This window comes from Pangasianodon hypophthalmus, chromosome 12 (genome assembly GCF_027358585.1).
Source record: "Pangasianodon hypophthalmus isolate fPanHyp1 chromosome 12, fPanHyp1.pri, whole genome shotgun sequence".
NCBI classification, from domain to species: Eukaryota; Metazoa; Chordata; class Actinopteri; order Siluriformes; family Pangasiidae; genus Pangasianodon; species Pangasianodon hypophthalmus.
The window spans coordinates 25,616,333-25,631,332 of record NC_069721.1 but is presented as its reverse complement, the minus strand read 5'-3'; the positions used below and the strand labels follow the sequence as shown (position 1 = coordinate 25,631,332).

The 15,000-nt window shown below is 38.3% G+C and overlaps 2 protein-coding genes across 11 annotated transcripts in view; both read left to right on the top strand.

The window, feature by feature from the left end:
* Nucleotides 1-4,391, top strand: part of LOC113524881 (annexin A4) — a 17,157-nt gene extending 12,766 nt beyond the window's left edge. The window contains exons 11-15 of the mRNA XM_026911247.3: nucleotides 1-54; nucleotides 290-385; nucleotides 609-667; nucleotides 3,176-3,298; nucleotides 3,388-4,391. The exon at nucleotides 1-54 is cut by the window's left edge and continues 40 nt beyond it. Of these exons, the coding sequence (XP_026767048.2) occupies nucleotides 1-54; nucleotides 290-385; nucleotides 609-667; nucleotides 3,176-3,298; nucleotides 3,388-3,447 (392 nt within the window). The 3' untranslated portion in view covers nucleotides 3,448-4,391. The remainder of the gene's footprint in view (nucleotides 55-289; nucleotides 386-608; nucleotides 668-3,175; nucleotides 3,299-3,387) is intronic.
* Nucleotides 4,392-10,236: 5,845 nt separating this feature from the next.
* Nucleotides 10,237-15,000, top strand: part of LOC113524874 (calcium-activated potassium channel subunit alpha-1) — a 102,734-nt gene continuing 97,970 nt past the window's right edge. For all 10 annotated transcript variants that reach the window (XR_008303063.1, XR_008303064.1, XR_008303065.1 and 7 more), the window contains exon 1: nucleotides 10,237-11,849. Coding sequence is in view for 7 of the 10 variants with exons in the window: in XM_053238839.1 (XP_053094814.1) it covers nucleotides 11,598-11,849 (252 nt within the window). In the remaining 3 variants the exon portion in view is untranslated. The remainder of the gene's footprint in view (nucleotides 11,850-15,000) is intronic.

The window sequence follows — 15,000 nt, the reverse complement described above, 5'->3', positions numbered from 1 at the left end:
AGTCTCAGTTCAATGCCATTCTGTGTGCACGCAGCAAACCACACCTGCGACAAGGTACACACTACACAACACTACACAATAGCATGCAATGATGTACAATACAACACAACACAACACGCTACATAATACTATACAATAATACACAATCTTACACAACAGTGCACAATAATGTGCAGTATACTTGTAATATAATACTGCACAGCGCAGTGTGTTATAAATATTTATTTCATTCGGATAATTCTTTTGTGTGTGTGTGTGTGTGTGTTTGTGTGTGTGTGTGTGTTTGTAGTGTTTCATGAGTACCAGCAGATGTGTGGGAAGGATATTGAGAAGAGCATCTGCAGTGAGATGCACGGAGATCTGGAGAATGGCATGCTGGCAGTGGGTGTGTCCCTCATTTGCATATTCAAATATAACTAATTAGCAATTCAAATGGTTTGTGCCACACTTTTGTTGGGTGTGTTTGTGTGTCTAATGATGTAGAATGCCCATAATGCACTGTGTCATTTGTAGGAGTTGGGCGTAAGGAACATTTTTGGAAGCAGGCTGTGTTTGTCACATGACCGTGCTGGTGTTATATTTGTGTGTGTGTGTGTGTTGTTTTTTAGTGAAGTGTATCAAGAACACGCCTGGCTTCTTCGCTGAGAGACTCCACAAGGCTATGAAGGTAGAGAATGAATCGTTCTCGACGATTTATTACATTTATTTATTGTCCTACGTGTCTCTCTTCTACTTCATAATCTCTTTATGAGGATTTATTAGCTGGTCTGTTTAATTTTAAACCGTGAGGGGGATGAACTGTTTGAGAAGAGACCATTTAATTTACTTTTCCAAATTACTGCAGGTACAGATTTAAAAAAAATTACAGTTGAGACAGGATACCAGTGTGCAGTCGAGGATTAGTGTCTTGCTCAAGGATCCAACCATGGCATATTGCAAGTGCTGGGATTTGAACTCATGACCTTCCATCCAAGGATCTTCAAGGTTCTCCTGAAAATCCAAGCCAGTGTTGTCCTGCTGCATTGTTGCAATGCGTTAGTAAAGTTTCAGCTCCATAGTTCCTGCCACTTGTGTTCTGAATCAGGATTTCCTGTACTGGAGGTCGACAGATAGTGGATTTTTCCAGAAGTTGTGCAGTTAGTTCGACCGATAGTTTATAAAATTGAATGAAAACATAACACTCAAATTAAAATATTGCTGAACTTTATTACAAAGATAAACAGTACTTACTGTACCATGAAAATGTACTGTACTTTTTTTAAACAAAATAAATATTAGTATATATTAATGATTAACAAATATTAAGGGAAAGATAAGATATACATCCAAACTGCCAAATATTAAAAATATTACAGGTCAAATGTGCGTTTTTTAGCTGTAAATGTCAGTGTAAATTTCATAGGAAACACTTTACAATAAAGTCCCGTTTGTTAGCATTAGTTACTGCATTAGCTTACATGAGCTAACAATATGCGATATATCTTTTTACAGTGTTTATTAATATACATAAGTTTTCATTGTCGATGTTTTAAATCCGTATCTGAAGTATCTCGCTCCGTGCAGAGTGCAGAGTGTAGTCTCTCGTGTCAAAGCAAACACCACAGGGCGTCAGTGATCGTTTTTATTCCGCCTCTAGAGGCCGCTCTCGTGCTGTATAATGACAGCGGACTCTTCTCAGCCGCTGCTGCAACGGACGCGACCGGGAAAATCTATCGGCGTGGATGGATAGTTCCAGCGATAGTTCAGTTATCGGTGCCAATTATTCGGCAAAACCGATCAATCGGTCGACCTCTAATCCTGTACATCGAGAAGACATTCTTAGGTTACAGAGCCTAGCTTCTTCCCGTAGGGTCATGAGGAACTTACAGATGGTGTTTAAAATAAGGAGCATGTTTTTCATGCTCGGTGACCAGGAGACAGCCGAAGAGCCTGGAGAAGGCCTGGGGCAGCTCCTGAACAACAAACAGTACAGAATGGTGCTGGAACACCAACACTGACCAAGGCATCTGCTTCTCACACACGTCTCCCTTCAGCCAGGACATGAAGGAGGTGGCTTGTTCTTACCAGCAAGAGGTTTTGGGTTTATATGTCAAATACGGTGCCAGAAGTTTCTACCAGTCATCCTTGTTCCGTCTCATGCTCTTTGGCAGTTCTTCTTGGACGTATCTCGGTAGGCTTTGACGTCATCATGTTTGATGATGTCACGTACATTAGCCCATGGGGTGTAAACAACAGCTCAGTGCAGAGGTCTGAGAGACCTGCAGGATCATGAGCAGCATTTCCGGGACTAGGAAATGCCTGTAATCAGGGAATTCTGTCACTGCTGCTGGTGTGTAGTGCTTTAGTGATTAAAGCTTTTGGCTAATGATCAGAAGGTTGTGAATTTAAATCCCTGCACCACCAACCTGCTCCAAAACACTTTGCATAATTAAAGCACATTTAAAAAATGCATCTCTGTGTGTTAATTACCAGCTTAATGTTACTCCGTTATTAATCCCCATTAGCTGCGGAGGCTGGACTCCGGCTTCAGCTCAGTGGTCTGACATCGCTGTAGAGTACTGGCACATTGTACTCTGTAAAAGTTGCACAACCTGTCTGTCTACATTTCTGTCTGTCTCTCTGTCTGTCTGTCTTTCAAACCATCTGTCCATCTGTCTGTCTGTATTTCAAATCATCTGTCCATCTGTCTGTCTGTATTTCTGTCTGTTTGTCTTTGACTGTTTGTCTGTCATTCTGTCTGGTTTTATCTTCATCTGTCTTTCTCTGTCTTTCTGTCTGGCTTTCCAACTTTTTGTCTGTCCCTCCTTCTGTCTTTGTTGTTCCGTCCATCTCTTTCCATCTGTTTTTCTTTCATTCTGTCTTTCTCTTTGGCTGTCTTTACGTCTGTGTTTCCATCTTTCTGTCCATCTGTCTGTCTGTCTATCTGCCTGTCTGTCTTTCCATCTCTCTGTTCATCCATCTTTGCATCTGTCTTTCCATCCATCTATCTTCCTGTCTGTCTTTCCATTTGCCCATTCGTTCGTCATCTGTCTTTCTCTCATTTGTCTTTATTTCCATTTCTCTGTGTCATTCTATACGTCTGTCTGTCTGTCTGTCTTTGTCTTTCCATCTATCTGTCTTTCCCTCTGTCTGTCTCACTTCCTGTCTGTCTGTCTGTCTGTCTGTCTGTCTGTAGGGGGCGGGCACTAAGGATCGTACTCTGATCCGCATCATGGTGAGTCGCTCTGAGATCGACATGTTGGACATTAGACAGGAATATCTGCGCAACTACGGCAAATCCCTTTACAACGACATCTCAGTGAGTACACACACACACACACACACACACACACACACACATACTGTTTTTAAGTGTGTGGACTATTAATGTGGTGTGTGTGTTTGCAGAGCGACACATCTGGTGACTACAAGAAGCTGCTGCTGAAGCTGTGTGGAGGAAGTGATTAAGAGGACACACACACCGACACACACACCGACACACACACCGACACACACACCGACACACACACTGACACTGACACACACACCGACACACACACTGACACTGACACACACACCGACACACACACCGACACACACACCGACACACACACTGACACCGACACACACACCGACACACAGTCATACTCACACTGGTGCTCCTGCAGCCTGGCGTGTGCGTGAGCTGCATTAGTGTGTGTGTGTGTGTGTGTGTGTGTGTGTGTGTGAAAACCTGTGGCAGATTTCTACACAGAGTTTATTCTACATTTATATCAGCTTAGTGAGTCGTGTTACACAGGAAGTACAATCATTATGGCCTTATAGAGTGTGTATGTGCCTTTATAAACATATATAAACTACACATCATTTTATACATGTATGTGTGTGTATCTGTGTGTGTGTGTGTGTGTGTGGAACTAACAATCACAATAAAGTCTGATGTAGGAACATTAATGTGTACATTCATTACTGAACTTACGCTGCATTTATACCTCTCTATCTGTCCGTCTATCCCTCCTTCTTTCTGTCTGCCTGTCCATCTGTCTTTCCATGTATCATTTTTTTGTCTTTCTATCATTCTCTCTGTCTTTCAACCTGTTTTTCTGTCATTCTCTCTGTCTTTTTCTCTGCCTGTCTTTCTCGGTGTCTTTCTTTGCACCTTTCTTTCTATCGTTAGGTCTGAGTCTCCATCTGCTTTTTTTTTTCCATCTCTCTTTTATTCCATCTGTCTTTTCATCAGTTTCTCTGTCTGCCTGTCTTTCTCTCCATCTGTCTCCCCATCTGTCTGTCTGTCTGTCTGTATCAGTCTCGTTATATAGAGTACTGTGAAGAAGATGTTAGAAATGAAACTAAACAGTTCTCCACGTAATAAAGTGATTATAAAGATGATTAAACTGATAAACTGGAATAAATCAGTGTGTTTCTTGTGACTTTTTGCCTTTAAAGCTGTGTGAGCTCTCTCAGGTTCACTCTCGTACAGTTTTATAAAGAAATCAGCGGAACGTTTTTCCCGACATGGTTTTTCTGGAGTTTCTGAAAAGCCTTTGGTGCATTTATGGGTTTTTTTTCTGAGAATTTCTCCATTATGGAACATCTTACTTCCTTTAACCACAGACACACATTTCTGTGTAACTTCTTCTTTTTTGGAAACCTGAAATTGAACCGTTTCTACTGACAGTAATGCAGAAAGAGATGCAGGGTGTTGAGTCTTATCCGTGAAGGTCCCATGTGACTCAGAAGATGCCAGAGATTCGACTGAAGATCAGCTTAATGTCACGCTGTCGGAACATCCGTCTGTACAGCCGTAAAATACACCACTGACTCAGCACTTCTAGTCTTTTAGCTTTATAAAAGGGTTCTACTTGGATCCATCTGTGATAAGGTTCTCCATGGGACCTTTAAGCGTTCCTCTTGAGGAACAACCAAGGAACCCAAAGGTGTGGTTCATCTGTGCGTGTATATACGTCTATAGGCCTGGGGATCTAAAACTTTTTGTATTCTGGCATTCCTGTAAATCTGTAAAATAAACACCACTCAGTACAGATTTATTCCATGAGCATTATTTAAATGTGAACAGTAATATTCGATCTCTTTATTACAGCCATGCAGCTTTCTGTTCCTGAGCCTTCCACTGATAAGACACATTAGATTGAAAGAAAAAATAAAGTTTTAGAATTTTTTAAAAATGTACAAATATTTTAGTTATTGTGGTTTAAACCCATTACATTTAAAGGAGCCAGTAAACAAGCTGACTATAAAAATATAATAATATATAAAACTATAATAACTATAGAATAATGTTGATAATAGGTTGTGATTTCAACAAGCTGTAAATACATTTTAAACCTATAGTATATATTTCTATCTGTTTCTCCATGTCTATTTTGTCTATCTACCTGTCTGTGTGTTTGTCTATCTATCTACCTGTCTGTCTGTGTGTTTGTCTATCTATCTACCTGTCTGTCTGACTATCTGTCTATCTGTTTTTCTGTCTACCAGTCTGTGTGTTTGTCTATCAGTCTGTCTATCTGTTTGTCTGTCTGTCTGTCTGTTTGTCTACCTGTCTGCCTGTCTACCTGTCTATCTACCTGTCTGTCTGTGTGATTGTAACTTTAATGATGATAAGCAAAAATAATGCACAAACTGTTTAGCTCCATTCACTATGATTAGTTGAAGTGCTCCCTCTACTGGCTCTGTAGTGTATTACAGTAACATTTTTGGTGGAATTTGGTAACTAGGAAGGAATGGTGATGGGAAATTCTGGCTCTTTTCAGTGAGTCAGGTCAGTCGGCTCGTCTCACCACCGTCAACGAGCCTTTTGATTTTATTTTAAATGAAGGTTCCATCCATTTTCTGTACCGCTTTTCCTACACAGGGTCACGGGGAGTCTGGAGCCGGGCACAGGACGGGGGGCCAACCCATCACAGGGCGCAATCACACAGTAAAGACAATTTACACATGCTAATCAGCCTACAATGCATGTCTTTGGACAGGGAAGGGAACCAGAGTAGTATCAGCACAGGGAGAACATGCAACACACACACACACACACACAGTGAGGAGGCGGGACCCTGGAGGTACAAGAAAAATGTGCTAACCACTAAGCCATCCCCAAAGAATGTAGTTCTTATAGTAAAGTATAGTTAAAAACAGCAATGTGTTGTATAATTAAACTGAAATATTCTACAGTGAGCATTCTGATATTAATACTACTGAATCTCACTTATCTTTCATTAACAAAGTGGAATTTAAACAAGATTCCTGTCTATTTATCTTTGATAACTGTTCACATCCCCATTATACTGCACTGATATTATATATACAGTATATGCATTTGGCTCTGAATCTTTACAATGGTCCAAATGACTCAGACATTGATATGACTCACTGATTCTTTTTGATTTACAGCAGTTGCTGTGTGTGTTATTAACTGTGTTACTGAATCATGAATATAGAATACTGATGCATTATCTGTGACAGCATCACAGGATCTATTTAATCTCCTTCTGATTTAAAAAAATGATTCTTCAGAAATGCGAGTCGGTTCCCAACATTCAGCTAAAAGAGTCAGTTCAAAGAGTCGACTCGTTCGGGCACAGGGTTCAGAATAAAAATGTTCAAGTTTTCCTTCACTGAAGACTTCAGCAGAACAGCTTTTGCAGAAGGCACTGGGATGTGATGTGATTTTCTTTCGAAAGAGTTCAGAAAACACACACACACACACACACACCCACACACACACACACGCACGCACACACACACACACACACACAGTCAGGTCCGGAAGTATTTGGACAATGACGGAGTTTCTGTGATTTTGCCTTTATACTCCACCACAATGGATTTGAAATAAAACAATCAAGATGTGATGGAAGTGTAGACTTTCAGCTTTATTTTAAAAAGTTCCACAAAAATATGGCATTTACCATTTAGGAATTACAGCCATTTTAAACAAAGTACCTCCATTTTCAGGGGCTCAAAGGTATTTGGACAAAGTGACATAATTGTAAATAGAACCATAATTTTAATACTTGGATGAAAATCCTTTGCAGTCAGTGACTGCCTGAAGTCTGGAGCCCATGTTCTCAAAACTCACATTCTGAGCTTCCTCCCTGGAGATGCTTTGCCAGGCCTTCACTGCAGACACCTTCAGCTGCTGCTTGTTTGTGGGTCAGCTTTATCTTAAAATAAAGCTGAAAGTCTACACTTCCATCACATCCTGATTGTTTTATTTCAAATCCATTGTGGTGGAGTATAAAGGCAAAATCACAAAAACTCCGTCACTGTCCAAATACTTCCGGACCTGACTGTGTGTATATTCACACTCTAGTGAAAACTGGATAACAGCCTGACCTGACTTGGTGTGTGTGTGTGTGTGTGTGTGTGTGTGTGTACATGCTGTGTTCCTAAAACTCCTCTCTCATGCCCTGTAGAGCAGATTACAGTGTGATGATTGCGTCCCGCTGGTGCTGACAAATGAATTCAAGTAATCACAATTCTCTCTCTCTCTCTCTCTCTCTCTGTGTGTGTGTGTGTGTGAGTGTGTGTGTGTGTGTGTGTGTGTGGTAGAGGTGAGATTGTCACCCAGAAACCTCTTACTTTGTGTGTGTGAACAGAGTGTATTGTGTATACTGTGTGTTTAACACATTCACACATATTTCCTACTTAAATAAAAAAAAGAAAAAGAAAGAAGGAAAGAAAGAAACGAAAGGAAACATCATACATAAAATCATAAAATATATATATATAAATCAGCTCATCATATATTTCATCATTATGTTCATAAAAATGAAGCTTGAATTTATTCATATTATTTGTATTTTTATATTTAAATTTTTTTTAAAGACACCAAAAACATTGTTGAAAAAAATGGCATTCATTTAAAAATTTTAAAACTTTTTAAGCTTTAACTGATATTCACAGTGTTTCAGCTTTTCTCTTCTCGTATTATTTCTCTTTTCTTTTCACTCTTTAATCGCTTTTTTACTCTGTTGCTTTGTTTTATGAATGATGTTATGATAAATGGAACAAACAAACAAACAAACAATTAAATAAATAAATAAACGATGTTACAAAGACGATATTAGAAATAAAAACGATGATGATTATTATTGTTGTTGTATTTGTTGTTGTTGTTGTTGATGATGATGATTATTATTGTTGTTGTATTTGTTGTTGTTGTTGATGATGATGATTATTATTGTTGTTGTATTTGTTGTTGTTGTTGATGATGATGATGATTATTATTGTTGTTGTATTTGTTGTTGTTGTTGATGATGATGATTATTATTGTTGTTGTATTTGTTGTTATTGTTGTTGTTGATGATGATTATTATTGTTGTTGTATTTGTTGTTGTTGATGATGATGATGATTATTATTGTTGTTGTATTTGTTGTTGATGATGATGATTATTGTTGTTGTTGTTGTTGATGATGATGATTATTGTTGTTGTTGATGATGATTATTGTTGTTGTTGATGATGATGATGATGATGATGAAGATTCTCCACTGAAAACTTACTGTTTTCCCCCAAACTCTTTCCTATAACACTTTCATCCACCAGGAGGCGCTCAGAGACTGTTTTTCTACAGAAATAAACACTGCTGCTATTCTGAAATGTAGTGATTAATAAAGCCTAATAAAGTCTAATAGACATTAAAAGACAATAAAGTATTCTTAAATATCATTTATAAAATGTGGCAACTAGTGAACTGCCCTGTAGTAAATATTATTCTGTTGGGTATTTAAGTCTATTTTATTTTTATTTATTATCACAGCACAGTGGCCTGTTGAGAAATTATTTAGAAAGTATTATTCTGTACATAATATATTTTACTCTATATATTAATACACTGGTGTAATATATGAATTTACTCTTTATTAGTCTATGCACATATTCATACACAACGTGGACATAGAAGCAGCTGCACAAAACAAAATCAACCGTTTTATCGACTCGCTTAAAAATGGTGTCGCTTTAGTTTATCTCGGATTATTTTCATGTCCTGCATTAGTAATTATTAATAGTGGATATTTGTTTATGTGACACATCAGTGGTAAAACATCTGGAAAGAGAATAACATACATGTATTTCAGCATAATCTTGCAGTAATAACTAATAGAAAACAATACAAAATTATGAGATAATAAATCGGAATTTTGAGATAAGTCAGAATTTTTGAGATAATAAATAAAACATTTGAGATAAAATCAGACTTTCCACATAATACATAAGAATTTTTATATAATAAATAAGAAGTTTGAGATAAATCAGAAGTTTGAGATAATACGTAAGAATTTTGAGATAATAAAACTAAAATTTGAGATAATAAGTAAGAATTTTGATATTTCAGAATTTTTGAAATAATAAATAAAACATTTGAGATAAAATCAGACTTTTCACATAATACATAAGAATTTACATATAATAAAGCAGAATTTTGATATGTCAGACTTTTTATATAATAAATAAGAAGTTTGAGATAAATCAGAAGTTTGAGATAATAAGTAAGAATTTTTGAGATAATAAATCAGAATTTTGATATTTCAGAATTTTTGAGATAATAAATAAAAAAATGGAGATAAGTCAGAATCTTGATGTAATAACTCAGAATGTTTGAGATAATAAATAAAAAAAATTAAGTTAATAAGTCAGCATTTTGAGATAATAAATCAGAAGTTTGAGATAGTAAGTAAGAATTTAGAGAAAATAAATTAAAATTTTGAGATAAGAATTTTGATATAATAAATCAGAATTTCGAGATAATAAGTCAAAGAGTTTTGAGATTTCAACATACTGCTGTTACCAAAAATATGTTATGCAATGTTTTTCCTCTCTATGGGCTTTAATTCTACACACAGGTGTAACATGGACCTGTTCTTCATGACCCTGCTGAGAAACCCAGCTCGCTCTCACCAGCTCCCAGAGCACAGGCCGAGCTTCTCCAACCTGTAGACCATCTCCACTGGCTGGAGCTATCCGAAACAATTCCTATTAAAGCTAAGAACACAACAGTAAGCAATCAGGACAATTAGATCAAATGAGTGAGTTAATGAGGAGCTGGAGAAGAACTTCCTGGGTTTCTCAGCAGTGAGGAAGTGAGCAATCTGACATATTTCTGGACGCTTTCTCAAAATGGTGTCGCTCTAGTTTATCTCCAATTACTGTGTGTGTGTGTGTGTGTGTGTGTGTGTGTGTGACAGATTTGGGACGCCGCCTTGTCACGGCTACTGCGCAGCTTCTCGTGAGCGCGCCTTCATTTCTCGAGCACAGACAGAAACGCGCGCTCACGAGAACCTGCGCGCTCCCGTGAGTGAGGAGAAAGCGCTTCAGCTCCCGTCCAACTCACCGCTTCTCCAAACCTGTTGCCTTTTTCATTTCTTTATCATCATCATCATCAGCAGCAGCAGCAGCATTATTATTATTCCAGCCTGAGAGAAGGAGCGGATCTATGAGGTACTGAATAACAATTTTTTTTTTCTTCATGAAAATGTTTCATTCGGATTTAAAGCGTCGAATTGAGATGTTTCGCGCGACTTGAAGCAGAATTCGGAGCGTTTCGGAGGTTTGGCTTGTGATTAATGAAGAGCATCCGCCCTTCTGTGTACCTGAGTACCGGTAAATCATCGAGCAGAAGAAACACGGGAATAAAATGCGTGAGGAGGAATAACAGAGGAGAAGAGGAATAACAGAGGAGAGGAGGAGTAACAGAGGAGAAGAGGAATAACAGAGGAGAGGAGGAAGAGGAGCGGAGGAATAACTGAGGAGAGGAGGAATAAATGAAGAGAGGAGGAATAACAGAGGAGAAGAGGAATAACAGAGGAGAAGAGGAATAACAGAGGAGAAGAGGAAGAGGAGCGGAGGAATAACTGAGGAGAGGAGGAGTAACAGAGGAGAGGAGGAATAAATGAAGAGAGGAGGAATAACAGAGGAGAGGAGGAAGAGGAGCGGATATCCTGTCTCCTGTTTGCTTTGATGTTTCGGAGAAAACTAATCCCAGGAACGGAAACGACACCAGCTACAGGAGTTTATTATCAGCGGAATGAAAAGAAAACACACCACAAGTCGTGTTATTTTCCATTTTAATACCACACACACACACACACACACAGGTTTATGAAGGACTGATATAACACAGACTGATCCCTGAAGCTGATCTCACCTCAGGACTCGTGAAGATCCATGATGTTTGATGTTGGTAATGAATCATGGGCTAAAATCTTCAGATAAATCCACTTCAGTAAACAACTGTGGTTTTTTTTTAATGGAAATTTTGCCACTAAAAATCAAGAACAAGACCACGAAGTTCTGTCTTTGGTTCTTTCTTTGCCAGCCGTCATGTGAACTTCTCGTCTGCTTCTCTCCACACACACACACACCACAGTGATAAAGACTACAGCTGAACTCCACAAACATGCGTTTCCATGGATTCATTGCTAAATCCGATTCCCAGAGTACGGATTAATCCGAATCGTGAACTTCTTGTCCTCATTGATGGAGTTTCACCACTGATAAACATGACTCTCTTTTGATTTCCATTTTCTCAGTGGGGTTTCTTCCTGCTATCTCTTCCCACGTTGAGCGGGTCTACATGGCCGATGAGCATTCAGGGCCCGCATGCTTCCAGCTAAAGATGGTGACGTTCGGCTCGAGCCCTCCCAAAACTCCATGATGGCGAACCCGAAGAAGATGGACCTGATCATCCCATACTTCGCCGACGTACCGTGCGACAGTAATGGCCAGCGCATGTGGTGGGCCTTCCTCGCCTCGTCCATGGTTACGTTCTTCGGCGGCCTCTTCATCATCCTGCTGTGGAGGACGGTCCGGTACCTGTGGACCGTCTGCTGCCACTGCAACACCAAAAAAAAGGTAAAACACCCGTGAGGAACATTCCAAGCCTTCATCCACTTTGTGAGGGAATTCCTGCTTGCTTAAAGGTCCCTTTGCTCCTTGATGACCTGAAATGTCCGATCTGTAGTTGGTGATCCAACATGGAGATCTATTCATGCTTCTCAGATTCACCACACTTAAGATTTAGATCTTGGGTTTGAGTGTGAGAAGCCATTTTAGTCCAGACGTTCTCTGTGGCCCAGTTTTAAACTTGATTTGTTCTGCATGACTTTCCTTTGCAATTATTCCTGGGTTAAACCCAGCTGACATCTTAATCTCAATATTTTATTGAGTGAAAATTGATAGATTACTGTTACATGAAGATTGGCTTCACTGTAGACTTTAGGATCATCTGGGAAATTACCCAGAAGCCATTGCAATACGATGCAACTCCTGTTTCAAAATGGCGGATGAACCAGTTCCTGTGTATGCGCAGTGACATACTAGTTTAAAAGTTCTTCAAATCACTCAGACTCGTCTATCTGTACACGACAGATGATCAAATTTCAATTCCATAGTTATGACATCATAGTTTTGATTTCAATACCAACACCAAGCTAGCTAATTATGATGCTATCTCATTAGCAAGCAGGGATGTACAGCGTTTAAAGAAAATCTTCAAGGAGAATGGATTGTTGCTGTTCAGTCTGAAGACTTTCCTTTAACTCCTGATGCATTCTTCTGAAAAATCAACAAGAGAAGCACAGGGAAAAACTAAAGCTTCAGTTAGAGTAGAAATTTGCTAGAGTTTGTGTCTTCTTGGGAAATTGTGAAGTTTGAAAAATTTGTTAGCAATTTATCCACATTTTAGCTATATACATATGTGTGTGTGTGTGTGTGTGTGTGTATATATATATATATATATATATATATATATATATATATATATATATATATATATATATATATATATATTTGCACATGGGGAGTTCATTGTTAAACAGACTACCTCAGATGCTAAGCTGTTTGCGTTTGTTCCTGGTATGCTAGCTAACTCGTGAACCATAACTGGTAGAAAGCATGTTCATGTGACAAAAGTTTGACCCGAAGGTTAGCTTGCGAAAATGTTGTCGCACTTCCTGTCAGTCATGGTGATATTGTGAAATTAAGATCATTTCATTTGCAGTGTTTCTCAGACTGAAAGCTAGCGTGACTAAAATGTAAGTATTTTTGAGACAGGATCAGATTTTCCGGACATGTGTGTGTTCAGTAATGTTAGTAATGGAGGATGTGTGCAGTAATTCTGATCGATTCACACAGGATAAGTGATCTGTGTATAAACCCCATGTGTACTACACACACCTCATTCTAATACACACTGATTGTTCTGATCTTTATAATAAGCGCTTGTTGTAGGGGGCGTGGCCACGCTTTATTATCAGTAGGTCACATGACCATAACATGTCTGTAGGAACTCAGTAACTTCACTAAACCCCCGGAAGCGTCGCTTCTCTGACCTTGTCTGTATTTTATTGTTCTCCTTTTTTTAAACTTCTGGTTTCAGAGATGAAAGAAAAGAGAAAAAGAGAAGCGAGCGCTTCCTGGAGTGTCTTTATACCGAAGAAAAACCTCTTTAAACCTCTTTTCCCCCAGGATTTAACACAATCTTTACCCGCATGTCCATTCAGACGGGATTTATATTAGCTGGAGTTATTCCTACTGCTCAGTTTATAGAAGGAAAAATACACTGTAATCTTTCAGACTCATACACACACAGTGTGTAAAAAAAAAAAAAAAAAGATGGATTGTGACTAAAATTCCAGAAATACTCCTGGAATAATTACATTAAACACCTCTACATGAGAAACTAATCCCGTCTGAACAGGGCTTTGGGCTGCATCTGCATTCTAAACTAGATAATATTATAAGCCATGAGTCATAGAGTCAGAGATATGAGCTTTATTTAAACATGGAGTGATTTGTACAGCCAGTGTGACCACACACACACACACACACACACACACACACACACACAGTAGTTTCCGTTTTTCTAAGTGCCCTCACGATGTCTATCTGCTGATATTTCCTCTGTGTGCTTTTGCTCACAGAAAGTTTACATTTTCTGTTTTGTGTTAAATTCTAGTAATTCCATTAGAATTGAAGTTTTTTGGCTCAATCGTTATTTTCTAAAATTAAACCGAGCCTAGAAACTAAATGCATATTTCATGTGTGCAAGACTAGACAGTTTAAAAAGTTTAATCTTACACATGTATATAGGCAGAGAACTAGCGGAAAGCTAAAGCGTCAACATGTCTGAAATTTTGATTTACAAACATTATAAAAACCTTATAAATATTATTTTCATTTGATTTCAGTTTTTTAAGGCTGTTCTTACTTTAAGACATTTCAGGTTGTAAATTAAAAATGTAAATTCAACCAAAATTAGACATTACACATTAAAAAAAATCAGTTAAATCTGTTAATTTACAAACATGTTCTTATATTTAATACATCGCCAAAGCAAAATAGTTTCTAAAAACACCTGAAGTGTTCTCGGAAGCTATTTAAACTGAGCTTGATTCATACCTGTACATTCTCAGTTATTAGGCTAATTGTTAATCTCATCAACGAAATTACTGAAAAAATGGTTTGTTGATGTCAATAATTGTAAGAGGAAGTAAAAAAACAGACCAAAGCTGCTAACAACTTAAAAAAACTCTCTAGAAAAGAATGACACCTGTATTTGAACACTTCCCTCCTCCTGGGTTATGATTTATTAATAATTTCTACTCACAAATCCACACAGGAGATAAATGTAATGATTAACCCAGAGGATTTTCAGTGAAATAACACGTTCACTAATTTAATTTTACTCAGCACCTTCATTAGAAGGACTGTTAGGGGGCGGAGTTAAGATTAGCAGTAAAGCAGCTGTGTAAATAAGATTTAGCGTCTATTGTTTGAGTTGAGAAAAGAGAGATGGAGTGATGAAGTGACCAGCAGCCGTGTCACTTCCTGTGCATGAAGCTGCAAATCCACACCGACACAACAACACAACACCACCGTCACTAACCATCGCTAACCATCGCTAACCATCGTACAAAAACAGATCTTCAGATTTCTTTTTGCAAAAGCTGATGCTTCACTTCCTGTGTTCACTTCCTGTTCAGCGTTCAGACGTTGGGGACAA